At 45.2% G+C, this 14,393-nt stretch overlaps 1 protein-coding gene and 1 pseudogene across 1 annotated transcript; one reads left to right on the top strand and one right to left on the bottom strand.

Annotated features, from left to right (window-relative positions):
- The first annotated feature begins 1,048 nt into the window (after nucleotides 1–1,048).
- On the top strand, nucleotides 1,049–1,411 carry LOC147737701 (U7 snRNA-associated Sm-like protein LSm10; annotated as a pseudogene).
- A 5,810-nt stretch (nucleotides 1,412–7,221) lies between these two features.
- Nucleotides 7,222–8,388, bottom strand: LOC147737700 (uncharacterized). The gene has a single exon (XM_086942434.1). It carries the CDS (start codon nucleotides 8,179–8,181, stop codon nucleotides 7,222–7,224), a length of 960 nt encoding a protein of 319 aa, XP_086798560.1. The 5' UTR covers nucleotides 8,182–8,388.
- Between the last annotated feature and the right edge of the window lie 6,005 nt (nucleotides 8,389–14,393).

The following is a 14,393-nucleotide window of genomic DNA, read 5'->3' as shown; positions in this document are numbered from 1 at the left end:
GAAATTCAGATATTCCCTCTGAGGACGAGCAGCCTCAATAGAAGAAAACAACCACAACCGGCGTTCCACAGCAGGAATGAGAGAGGATGTGTGGTGTAACGGCCAGAGCTTCATTCTTTGTAGCAGGAAATCAGGTTTGAATCTCGGCGCCCCCTCAACATACTGTGGTTCCAGGCAAATGAGTTAATTTCCCCGTGCCTAAAAACCACAAAAATGTGTGTGGCCGTGTGCAATGTAACTGGTGGCACTCCAATACATTTAGGTCGAGTCAGCGCTTCATAAACATTATCAGACGCAAAACTCAGCACCTGTTAAATGACACATTTACAGTGCAAAGTCAGCATCAGCATCCAAGCGGAAAAGGACACAACGAAATATTCCACAGCTATTTTGTTACCCTTTCACTTCTAGGTAAAACATTTAAAACAAATACCGAAAATGAAAAGTACATGCAATTTAAAAAAATGACATCTGGAATTTCTGCTCAGTCAGTTAATGTGACCAGTGCACATGACAGAATAATCAGACAGTCTCAGAATGTAATCCTGTGTTGCCCAGATTGGGAATAAATAATGACATGCATATATATGGTGCTACACCAGGCCCCCTGCTTAGCTCACGTGGGGGGGGGAGAGGAGCTGTTGTGGTCTGCCGTCTCTCTTATAGGACTACACCCGAGTACTTCACAGGTCTTTAAAAGGACCATTTACTTAACAAGATGTTAATAAAGGAGTGGGCGCCGGGGCACGGGCACTTGAGAAAGAGGTGGCAACCACGTTTCTTGTTTAAACGTCCTGTGTGTTTGCTATTATCTCCAAATTCGAGGTTCAATGACATACTCTGCCTATAAATAATGGTGGCACGGGATACAGATTTGTTCTTTCTGAGAAGTTGGGATCTTGCAGTGTTAGTCAGATCGGCATATTTTTACGACCATGCTGAAAGCTCATTCCTTGGAGGAAGAAGAGAGACTGACGGGTGAGCGATCTTGAAACCCCATCAGGGATGATTCCGCCAGCTCAGGGCGAGTGAGCTTTGCTGCCCTACAATGGAAGTCACTCACTTCATCAAGGAACGGACTATTGCAGAGAACAGCCTGATAATACTGCTGTAAGGCATTCACAGGCTTGTCACCACTGTGGATCTATGGGACGAGAGCACCGCAAAGGGAAGTGTCATCAATGTGGACGCCTTTATGAACATCCGCCTCGTGGAGGTGACCTACACAGACCGGAAGGAACTTGTTTCCGAGCTGGATGACCTGTTTGTGAGAGGCCGGAACGTCCGCTATGTTCACATTCCCGATGAGGTGGACATTATTAAAAAAATTGAGAAACAGCTGGAGACCATTTACAGAGTTCGCAGATTTGGCAAGAAGGGGCAGAAGGAATTCCTTACAAATAAGAAGTAGAAGTGTTGTGACTTCCTATTGAATCGAAATGTGTTTTTCCTTTTTTTGTTTTTTTAGGGATGTAAGTTATTCTTGTACACCACAATGAGAGAACCTCCTCCGAAAGCAATTTCTACACATTTCAATAAGTTGTGCTCCGTTTTTAATGGTTTACAGCTCAGACCACAACCAAAGGTGCATCTGAGCAGCCAGTTAACTGATGCACATGCGTAGGTGCTTAGGAGAAATGAAGACCAAACTCTAGGGTTCTGCAGGCACTGACAATGATTGTCTGATTTGTGCGAGGAAACAATGAACTTTGTTTACTGACCCTTCCTTCTTAATTCTACCTGCTACCGGCACTGCTGCTCAGGCTGGCAACTAGAGCCAAATTTCGAGGGGGGGGCTTGAAAATATTTCGGGGGGGGGGGCTGATTCTTCCACCACGGACGGAGTGGCTGTACCTCATTTGAAAGTAAATCAGCCTCATTTACAAGTAAATGGTCTTTGAAAGACCTGTTAAGTACTCTGGTGCGGCTGCAATTTGATGCTTGCCAGCCCGCGAAGCTGTCTCCCCCCCCCCCCGGCTGACACACACGACGGGGGGGTTAGTGGGGCTGAAGCCCCGTGAGCCCATTGGGTGTTGCGCGCCTGCTGCTGCTATGCAGTAGTAAACGGGTAGTATTGATGTTGCTGGAATCTAAAACGTCATGGCAAGTTATTATTTTTTTCGCTATCATTAAAATGGCCTTATTTGTAAACTTTTCTTAAAATCAAAAGAGCAAATTCTATTTCCCTTGTTCTTTTTGTTAGATTTTGATATGCATATATTTGTTTGAGGCACTCTATGTATGCAACACATTCCCCACAGCTATGTAATCGCAGCATTTTTTTCCTCAGTGCAATTGATTTCTCTTCTCCCATTGACAGGCTGACCTCGAGTTATAAAACCGTTTGCTTGCGTGATCTTGGCCGTGTTTGTTTAAATTATGTGAACAGTACACTATAAATAGTCACGTTCCTAGCTCGGTGGTTGAAACAATACCTGGGCTGTTCAGCTTGGTGACTATAAACAGCTATCTGACATCATCCTGCAGTGTACATTCCGGGCATACACATTTACACAAACCCCCTGAAAAAATACAGATGTCTCACGAGCCACAATCTAACCCTGTGTAAACAGTGACCTGTGGGCAAGGGAGTGTGGCTTGTACCGTGGACAGAAAGTACAAGGCGAGGGGAGCACAGCCTTAGGCCAGGTATAGAGGACTAGGCTGTAGCGTCTTTCCTTTAAAACTAATGGGGAGATACCTCGCTGGGTCAGAGTTCAGAGCTTTACTATTGATACCAATTCACAGGAAAAACGGGTGCATTCTTGAGCACCTCAGCAGGTTGAGCGCCGCTTCCAGAGAAACGTGGTGACAAAGAGGTATGTATTGCTGCAGGGCCAACCTAACTATTGCGTCGAGTAATGTTATTTATAAAGGGCAAGAAGAGAATTCAGTGTGTTTTGTGCACACACATATAGTGCTTTTTGGTTAATATTGTTTTAGGAGAATGCATGTGAAAAGGAGCTTCTTTGGAGAAAATTGGTTTTACCTATGACCGTTTTTAGGGTTTATGTTCTTGGATAAGTGTTTTTTATTTGTGTAGTGGCTGTGCAGCTTTTCAGAGTCTGCGACGCATCATTTCTGTGGGAATTACACTTCTATGCTGAACTGTAGAAAATACTAAGCAACTCCCACCCTCTTTTGGAGGGAATCCCCCTTCATGGATTCATCTTCGCCATCCAAAACGAGCAAAATGACGCCCATCAATTTCATTGACCTCACCTGACAACCTTCCGCACATTACATAAATTAGTCCATCCTCCATGATTTCAGTGTGCTCACCCTCTAAAACGAGTCTTTAGAGTCTTAGGGCGAAGAGGTGTGCGGAGGTAGACAAAATTGGTGAGGGTGTACGAATGGGCAGCAGGTGCCAAAGCTAATTCCACGAGAATTTTGAAAATCCATCTGCTTTCATTGCATTGCTGTAGAATTAACAATCTATGAGGAATTACACACAGTTCAAAATCCTACAAACATCTACATGTTCTGCATGCATCTCTGCATTAACTGTAAACTAATATGCTAATACACTGCCTCTTCCTCCCCATCATACTGATGCCTTTTATTTATGTTTTCGTTTTTAAAACATAAATAAAAGGCTTTGTCATTTACAATGCCAATAGCTTAAACTTGCATAAATGCAAGATCTATTGCATTGCAAATGCTTGTTAAATCTGAGCTGCAGAATCAAAGGAAAATGGAAAGTATTTCATGACTTTATTAAGCTTCTGAAATGTAGAGCAGTATACAATTTCTAAAGAAAAATTAAAAAAGCATTCATAAAAGCAAAGCGTTCCATAAACAACGGCAAAACACTGTTTCGGTTGTTTTTTATGGCGCGAAAATGAGTAAACACTGAAAAGCACAGTTTTTTTGAGGTATGGAAATCACTGGAAAACACTGAAAAAACACCACCAGAATTTACCAAAAATAGAAACTGAAAACAGGAAAGCTTATGTATACTGCTCAGCTTCTGGCATTATGCAGAAAAACCAGGGTAAAGGGTGATGAGTGGGATATTTCTTACAGTGGAAACAATCCCCATGTTCAGGGTCTGTGATATACAAAATCAGTAACATTTTTCAGAGTATGTGGGAGGAGTAAGATTTATAGGATGGTCACTCCAAGCCACACCACAGAAGCCAAGATGTTTGGAATACTGTCTGGTTACCAAATGTAGAGTTTTACAGCCTTCCGGTGAATGTCTCAGCTCTTGTGTGTTTCCGGAGTTTTTTATTTTATTTTTAACTGAACATGAGTGACAAGAATTTGCCTCAGAGACTAATTTTAATTTTATTTTGGCACATTACAGAGTTCTGGAACTGAAGGTGAACAGGCCCTGGTAATTAACCCCTTATACTCAGCAGGCTGCAGCGCTAACACTGCTTTGAGAAGGGACTGGGGGCAGGCAAACGCAGACAACCAATAAGTTGTCTGCCTTGATTCAGTAGATCACTTTGCCTGAACAAATGAAAGCAAACATTTATGGATGTGTGGACTTAATCACCTGAGGATTCAAAAACAAAATAAATTGATGTATTTCTAGTGATTTCAGCAGGTTCAGGTGATATAAGAAGCAGCGTAGGGCCATATGTACAGATTTTAGGGAAAGCGATTTCCTAATTGCGATTCTTGTGAATCAGAGTTAGGAAATCGCTATCCCAAATGTATGAAATTCTTTCAGTTTTATTCAGCGATTCCTAGGTTGTTGCAAATCTCCCTACCTCATGAATATTCATGAGGTAAGTTGCAGTTTGAGACCCGCTGGGAATAGCAGCCATCATAGATCACCATGTCTGATTGCTTATTAATGAAGCAACTTTTGTTTAATTAAATGCAGCCCATTTTCTTTAAAGGAACACAGGATGCATTTAAAAAAAGAAAAACCTTGAAGTTTAATTGTTTTTTTTTTTAGATTAGGCAGTGGTCTCCATAGGACCACTCCCTGCTGTTAACATATATTCTTTTTTTATTCTCAAAGGGGAAGGGGTCCCATTGCAAATGGGTTAACACCTCCTTCAAGGAGTCAGTAAAAGTTGAAAATTATGCAACTGTAATTTGGTCGCAAAACATTCATACATCCCATTCAGATTCAGTATTTGGGAGGGACGTCCTAAACACGCCGCTTTCAAATACTGAATCGCAAAGACAAATTGAAATTCGGAAATGAGCTACCGAACCACAACTTGTGTTTTGTACAAATGTAAAAGTATGTTTTGTACATGTGTAAAAGTATGTTTTGTACATGTGTAAAAGTATGTTTTGTATATATGTAAAAAGTATGTTTTGTATATATGTAAAAGTATGTTTTGGGGCCAGAAACGGCCAGACTGCAAAAATGGTTTCTACATATGGCCCTTAGGTTCCAGTGAGTTAAGCTACGACAACTGTCAGTCAGCCGGGCCTCAGTCTAACTCACGGATCAGTTGATGAATGCTGATAATTGATGTCAGTCCTGGATGTTGTTGACTGATGTCAGCTCTGGTTGTTGGAAGATGTTAACTTATTGTGAGTCCTGGATGTTGGGGTCTAATGTCAGTACTGGGTTTTGGTAACAGATGTCAGTTCGGGTTGTTGGTGCTGGATGACCCCCCCACCCCCAGTCCCACCCCGAGGCAAAGTTGCATCTATCGTGAAAAATGACAGACCATTTGTATTCTGCACTATGAAACATTAGGATCAGTTTTGCAGAAGCTTTTTCAAACACCTGCACTTCTTAATTTGTGCACAGGGGCAATATTACCATATTTCAGATGTTTGCGTGATTTCGTCTTTATAGATAGACTATTTATGTTTTCTTCTGATTTAGGTCGCTGAATAGGCTTTCATTTTACACACAGCAGGAGTCATAACAAAAGATTCCATGAGGAAGGATATGTCAGTGAAATGTTCTACATTACTAATCTTTACACTATTGACAAATACTATCAATATCATCTGTGCAAAAATAAAAACATTTGTAGAATTGATTGTGTTTTCACTTTCACAGGCAATATCTTTGAAGTGGTTTTAATAGGACATACTGGGCAACAATTGGTCGCAATCGATTACACTTGGTCACAATGGTTTGTGATTTTTCATTTTTTGTCCCTAAAGGCATATTCTAACATTTGACACTCTTCAAAAAATCTCCATGCATTGTTCTCTGGTACATATTTTACAATTCCCACACTAGAGTCCATACACAACTTACCACATTAATATACTGTTCACCAGTCAGGACGTTTCAATAAGTATTTGTTTTACTAGTATGACAACGTGCCAAGGCTAGAGTCTCTTTGGCTTTTTGAATAGCAGCACATTTAAATTACCCTGTTGGCTTTCATTCATTAGCTTGTTGTAGGAATTTAGAGAAGAGCATTTCAGTTAACTGCTTCCACTTTTCTGCTCATCACAATTTTCTTTTTTATATATGTAATCGCCTTGATCTTTTCCATGAGCAAAGTCACAGGAGGGAGCAGCTCTCTTACTACTGCAACTTATTTTATGTCAATCTGCTGAACGTTTGGCATGGGAATGTTTATAAAACAGTGTGAGTGTGTTGGGGGTGGGATGTGTGTGGGTGGGGGGTGTGTGATATGGGGTGAATGAGGTGTGTGGTGAGGGTGCATTGGGACTGGAGTGCGTTAGGAATGCGGGGGCGTTGGGGATGCGGGTGCGTTGGGGATGAGGGTGCGTTGGGGGAAGCGGGGGCGTTGGGGGGAGGCGGGGGCGTTGGGGGGAGGCGGGGACGTTGGGGGGATGCAGCGGTGTTGGGGGGATGCGGGGGCGTTGGCGGGATGCGAGGGCGTTGGGGGGGGATGGGGGGCGTTGGCGGGAATGCAGGGGCGTTGGGGGATTTTGTAATTAAAAAAAAGCCCTAACAAGTTCCACCTTAAACAGGTTTGCAACTAAGCTAGATTTGCACTCACCCATTAAGTCAGATTACCATTCTCACTTTAGCTTTTCAAAGATATTATTTCTCATGCAAACCGGATATTTTCTCCCTCATACGCCTAGGCAGACTGAGTTATTCATACATTCAAACACTGTTATCACTAGCCGCTTGGTTTTGCAGCGCACTGCTAACTTTTTTTGGGCAATTCCATGCTATCTCATCATTAAGATGGATTTCAGAATTAGAGCTTGCGTAATATTCACTGCATTTGTAGGGATTCAGTTCAGGTTAATGTCCATATGTTGTACTTTCTTTTAGTTTACATGGAATTATGTGAATGAACATCATTCCTGAGCAGAGGCGTGCCTAGCGTGCGTTCTCTCATGGTGAGTCAGGCTAATTTTGTGGTTGAATCCTTTCTGACATTCACTGCACCAGTAGGGTTTTTCCCCTGTGTGAGTTCTCTCATGCTGGGTCAGATGAATTTTCTGACTGAAGCTTTTTTGACATTCTTCACACTGATGGGGCTTTTCTCCTGTGTGGGTTCTCTCATGATGTACAAGATGGATTTTCTGACTGAAGCTTTTTTCACATTCTGTGCACATATAGGGTTTTTCTCCGGTGTGTGTCTTTTCATGCTGAGTTAGACTACATCTCTTAGTAAAACATTTTTCACATTCATTGCACTGATATGGCTTTTCTCCAGTGTGAATTTTTTCATGCTTAGCAAGAGTACTTTTATCGTGGAAGCTTTTCTGGCATTCAGTGCACTGATATGGTTTATGTCCCAAGTGTGATCTTTCATGTAATGTGAGACTGATTTTATGACGGTATGTTTTACCACATTCAGAACACAAATACCGTTTTTCTCCTGCATGTGCACCTTCATGCTGAATTAAACTCGCTTTTTTGCTGAAACTTTTTCGACATTCAGTGCACTGATATATTTTTTGTCCCAAATGTGTTCTTTCATGTCGTGTCAGATAGTGCTTTTGACTAAATCTTTTCTCACAATCAGAGCACTGATAAGGCTTTTGTTCAGAGTGCGATTTCATATATCGAGTCAAGTAGGATTGTTGAGTAAAGGTTTTCTCACATTCGGAACATTGATAAGGTATCTCTCCTGTGCACCTCTTTTTCTGTACTGTCCTGTTCAAATTACAAGTCTCTTGTGAAGTGCATGGGTACACTACTTCTGCAATCTGCACAGTCTTATAAATAATGTACACTGTTTTTTGATTCAAATTGTGCTGCTGTTCTGGCTCTTGCTTGACAGTCAAAAAACCCTCCATCTCCTCGATCATGTGTGTCCTTGCTGCCCCCAACTTAAGGGTTCATTGACATAAGAAATTAGAGAGAATCCAGAAACTGCATTTACAATCAGTCAGCGACTCTGCTCTGTATTGTCGTTTCTTCCTAGCCAAATCCAGCTTTTAGAAATTGGTTTCTTCTAAAATCTCTGGAACATCTCTCTCTTTGTAGTCTATTTGCTGCAAATGACAGAATCCTTAAGTTTTGTTCCTGTCCACACTTGGAGCCACCTGCAGTATAACAAAAAAAAATTAAAATTAAAGTGAAATATCTTTCAAAGTGTAAACTAATTTTAACGAAAATATTTAACAGTGAATGGCAGCATTCTGGAAGTAATGCATGTACTTTTCCGATGGGATAGAGTTGGTATGGTTTTGAGGCAAGGATAAATGAGACCAACATAAAATAAAGCAGATTGATATATTAACAATAAGTGTGCACTCACTCATATCAGTAACATAAAATGATAAATCTATTTACATTTTGTATAGACCGTTAAAGAATTAAAAACAAATTGTTTTGCCATGTCGAATGATATCAAAATGAATAAACTACATTTGAAACGTGCATAATCTTGTGAAAGGCAGACACAGGAAGATGGCTGAATGAAAGCCTTGAACGATTGCGCTGCCGGGCACCCAGCCTAATCCTACAGAATCCAGTACTCTCCCAAGGAGTTAGAGGTCAGACCCCTAGAGGAGGTCCCACGCATAGAGCCATCCAGGTGGTAGAGCGGGCTCGGACTGACTTCCTACCATGATCGAGCGCACAGATGCCAAGGTGAGTGCCATACAGTGGCAGCACAACAATTGTAAATTGAGCTTGGCGGACCAAGGGGGCCGCAGACTCCACTTTCCGAGCCCCACGAAACCATGATGGGAAGCGCATAGATGCCTGCAGAGGCTTGGCTGAGATGTACTGGCACAGCCGGGCACACTGGGGTTGAATGGCTTCCTAGAAATAAACTGATCGCTGGGGCACGCAATGCTGGTTGGAGCCTAGAAGCCTGAGGATGGTTGCCACAAGGACAGTGGCTAGATAATGGAGATGAGGTCAGCACAGTCCCCAGGCGGTAACTGCCCTTGCCCTTCCTGAGTTGCGGACTGCTGATGCAGAGAGCGTATACAGTTGCAGGAGGCCTGCCTGAGAAGGCATAGAGGGCCGGGCTTGTGAAGTGCATACAAGTTGACATACAGGTGCCACCTGTGCAACCCCTCCTCCCTCCCCATTGACGTGATCATATAGTTGGGACTGCGACCCGGTAACCCTGAGCTCCCAACTGATAAGAGGTTGCTGAGAAGGGATCTTCCAGCTACTAACCTTTGAGACGTGGGCGGAAGTGGATGAGAGGGAGGCTTGAGGGCTAGGTCCTTGCTCATACCTCGGGGGACATTGCCTGGTTCTGCTTCATGTTCTTGTTCTGGAGGTAATAAGTGGCAGACAGACCTGAAGAAGACAGTCTGACCTGCAGTGGGCTGGGCCGCTGTTTTGAGAGGGTACCCAGGGGATAGCAGAGCACCTGCTGAGACATAGAATTTGAAGGAGGGGGGTAGGCCCCTGTGGCAATAACTATTCTGTGTAGTTATGAGCCGAGATAGATCTTCTAGAACAGGCCAATAACAAAAAATGTACAGATATACAGAGGTGGGAGGAGGCCCTGCATGGAACTCGCAGAGCAGACAAGGCCTATTTCCACGGGCGGATGAAATGTCCACTCCCCAGATACCGATGGCTATTACCCAACTGAAACAGACGCTAGAAGAATAAATGGATTCCATATTCATTGATAGTAATATTTGGATCGCCATAAGGTGAGGGAGCGACTACTGCAGGCAGAACTAAATGTGGTTGAGCTCACTGCAAAACTGGCTCCTAATCCTCACCCAGGTTAAACTTCCATCATTAGCAATTTAGGGGTCCTGAGTTCCAATCGTTACCCTTCTTCCTCCCCATCCTTGCCCAAGGTGGAACCCAACCCATCCACCAGACCCCCTAACCATTGGGTCTTTACTGCCCCTCAACACAAGAAGCCCATCGAGGACCACCCTTTCACCTATGGAGGGAACTGGCCTTCTCCTGCTACTCACATATCATCACCCAATGCTCACCCCATAACAATAAATAACAGCACTCTAGATAACTAAGCCTACTAAACTCCCCTCCTCTCATCACTCCTACCTCAAGGAGCACCCCACTCACCCACTGTGCTTCCCAACACCTGGCACTCAACTCCCCTATAGCACAAAAGACACATGGAGGAAAACTGTAGAACACCACTTCCCTCTACTCTTCATACCCCCTCCATGCCACCAACCACCAGCCCCCAACCTCCAATAAACCTCCACTTATACTTTCATCCGGGACTATGTGGAACCTACATTACCTACCACTGTTCCTTTTACGAGGAGACTTCACTCACTTCCTATCACCAGACCAACTAACCACTCCTTATACCCCCGCACCCCCCCTTGAGGTTGAACTGAAAGACATCAAGCAGGGTCTTCTGAACCTACTGCACTTTTCTTCAATGATGGAGGAGCGCTGGAATCTCTACATGCCCTTCAAGAATAATCGATCATGCCTCCCCAGTACGGCTAAACTCTGCCAAAGTCAAGACTCATCTTGGAAAACGAGACACATTTTACCTGGAAATCTAGGCCTCATTGACCATCACGCCAGGCCACATAGAATCACTGACCCTGTGTCTGATGCTGACATTCACTCCTTTCTACTTCATTACAATACCGCCCATAATAAACCTTCTCTCCCACCATCCAAGATCCAGACTATTTCCTCCAACTCATTTAGAGAATCCAGTGTCAATCTCAGAACATTGTCGTTGGAGTCTCCTAAATATCTGATAGGGAGACTCAAGAGAATACAGTTGATGGCGGCCAAGTTTGCACTAATGAGACCATGCCAGTCTTCAGCGTCTCAGGCCTTGGCCGAGCTCCACTGGCTCTCAGTTATGCAGAGGGTACAGTTCAAGTCAATGTGCATAGTCTCTAAGGCTCTGTATGGCATTGGGCCCAAGCCGTTACAGAGCAGGTTTGAATGGTATGTCCCCCCCCACGTAACCTTCGCTCCTCCTCAGCTAAACTGGTGAGAGTATCCAGGTTTAGAAGAGTTAGATATGGAGGAAGAGCTTTTAGTATTGTAGCAGCTTCGGCTTGGAACAAACTCCCAGCCGAACTTAGACAGATAGATAATCTGCTGCCGTTCAGAAAGAAGTTAAAGACCTGGCTCTTTCCTAGGACGTAAGTATGTGGCTGTGACTTTCTTATCCTTTTTGACCCTGTACTCGCTATTACACTCAAGGTTAATTGATCTCACGTGTTCAAGCGCCAGGATACCGTAGGGTCACAGTGCGCTCTATAAATGCGGAATACATTACATTCAATACTTTAAGCCTTGATAATTTACCACCAGTCTCCATATCTCTCCAAGAAACTGATGTTACCAAATCCCACCTCAAGTCAATGCTTTTGAATTGCAGGTCAGAGGTTAGGCATGCTGCGAATACAGCCGACCTCTTATTCTTGCAAGATCTGGAAGGCTACAAGATCATCCGTAAGGACCGCACCGACCAAACAGGAGGAGGCATCGCTATCGTCCATAAGAAATCCATCCGCATCTCAACCAGCTCTGACGTCAATCTCGCTAACACAGAACACCTTCACTTCCAGATCCACATCGACCCCAAGACCACACTCAGAGGCACCCTCCTCTACAGGCCACCAGGACCCCGTGCACAATTCAGTGAAGACATCACGGACTTTATCACCCCACACGCCCTCCCCTCCGAGGATTACATTCTTTTGGGAGACCTCAACTTTCACCTGGAAAAGAACAACGACCGCAACGCCACCACCCTTCTGGACAATCTCGCCAACCTCGGACTCAAACAACTTGTCACTACCCCCACCCACACTGCAGGTCACACACTCAACCCTATCTTCACCTCCAGCAAACATGTCTCCTTCAGCCACACCACAGCTCTCCCTTGGACGGACCACAGCTCCGTTCACTTTACCTACAATAAGACCACAACCCACAACCATCCTCAACCCACTCTGCGAAGAAACTGGAACAAAATCACCATCGACCAGATCGCCTCATCGCTTCTTCAAAACCCCCCTGCCCACTCCTCAAACCCCGACCAAGCAGCCATTAACCTCACCCAATGGCTATCCAACAGCGCCGACATCCTAGCAACGTTGAAAAAACGTCAAATCAAACTAGGCAGCAAAAAGGCCTCCTGGTTCAACGATGATCTTAAGAAATCTAAGAAACTCTGTCGCTCTCTTGAGAAAGCTTGGAAAAAAGACCCAAACACCAGCACCAAGGACGCCTTCAAAAACGCCACCCGTATACACCACCAACTGATTCGGACTGCCAAGAAAGCCACTCTCAAGGACCGACTAGATAACAACGCCCACAACAGCAAGGAATTATTCAACATCGTCAAGGAATTTATCAACCCCTCAGCCAACTCCAACGACATCACCCCCTCTCAAGCCCTCTGCAACTCCCTAGCTTCATTCTTCCACAACAAGATCGCAGACATCCACAACAGCTTCGACAACCGACCCGAAGACCAACCCACCCAACCCTCCGCAGGACCTCCACCTCCCTTGAATATCCTCAATGACTGGAACCCAATCTCCACTGAGGACACCATCCGCCTGATGAACTCTATCCACTCAGGATCCCCCACAGACCCATGCCCTCACCACATCTTCAACAAAGCAGACTCCATCATAGCACCGCACCTCAGAGACGTCATCAACTGCTCCCTCAACTCCGCCACCTTCCCGGAAAGCTGGAAACACGCCGAACTCAGCGCCCTTCTGAAAAAACCCACAGCTGACCCCACCGAACTCAAAAACTACCGCCCCATCTCGCTCCTTCCATTCCCGGCCAAAGTCATCGAGAAAGCTGTCAACAACCAGCTCGCCGGCTTCCTCGAAACCAACAAATCCCTCGACTCCTCACAGTCCGGATTCCGAGCCAAACACAGCACTGAGACCGCACTCATCGCAGCAACAGACGACATTCGAACTCTACTGGACAATGGAGACACAGTCGCCCTCATCCTCCTCGACCTCTCCGCAGCCTTTGACACAGTTTGTCATAGCACCTTAATACAACGCCTCAGAAACATCGGAATCCAAGGAAAATCACTGGAATGGATCACCTCGTTCCTTGCCGGAAGAACTCAGAGAGTCCGCCTTCCACCATACAATTCAGAAGCCACCGAAGTCATCTGCGGCGTGCCACAAGGATCTTCACTCAGCCCCACCCTCTTCAACGTATACATGAGCCCCCTCGCGGCCATCGCACGCCAACACAACCTCAACATCATCCCTGTACTCCCGAAGCCGCTTGTCAGCACTGGGTGTATACAGCAACCCTGTACTCCCGAAGCCGCTTGTCAGCTCTGGGTGTATACAGCATCAACCCTGTACTCCCGAAGCCGCTTGTCAGCACTGGGTGTATACAGCATCAACCCTGTACTCCCGAAGCCGCTTGTCAGCTCTGGGTGTATACAGCATCAACCCTGTACTCCCGAAGCCGCTTGTCAGCACTGGGTGTATACAGCATCAACCCTGTACTCCCGAAGCCGCTTGTCAGCACTGGGTGTATACAGCATCAACCCTGTACTCCCGAAGCCGCTTGTCAGCACTGGGTGTATACAGCATCAACCCTGTACTCCCGAAGCCGCTTGTCAGCACTGGGTGTATACAGCATCAACCCTGTACTCCCGAAGCCGCTTGTCAGCACTGGGTGTATACAGCATCAACCCTGTACTCTTGAAGCCGCTTGTCAGCACTGGGTGTATACAGCATCAACCCTGTACTCTTGAAGCCGCTTGTCAGCACTGGGTGTATACAGCATCAACCCTGTACTCCCGAAGCCGCTTGTCAGCACTGGGTGTATACAGCATCAACCCTGTACTCCCGAAGCCGCTTGTCAGCACTGGGTGTATACAGCATCAACCCTGTACTCCCGAAGCAGCTTGTCAGCACTGGGTGTATACAGCATCAACCCTGTACTCCCGAAGCCGCTTGTCAGCACTGGGTGTATACAGCATCAACCCTGTACTCCCGAAACAGCTTGTCAGCACTGGGTGTATACAGCATCAAGCCTGTACTCTTGAAGCAGCTTGTCAGCACTGGGTGTATACAGCATCAACCCTGTACTC

The sequence above is a fragment of the Lissotriton vulgaris genome, chromosome 1_1, assembly GCF_964263255.1.
Source record: "Lissotriton vulgaris chromosome 1_1, aLisVul1.2, whole genome shotgun sequence".
Taxonomy (NCBI): domain Eukaryota; kingdom Metazoa; phylum Chordata; class Amphibia; order Caudata; family Salamandridae; genus Lissotriton; species Lissotriton vulgaris.
The sequence above is the reverse complement of the archived record's forward strand: the minus strand, read 5'-3'. Positions and strand labels throughout refer to the sequence as shown.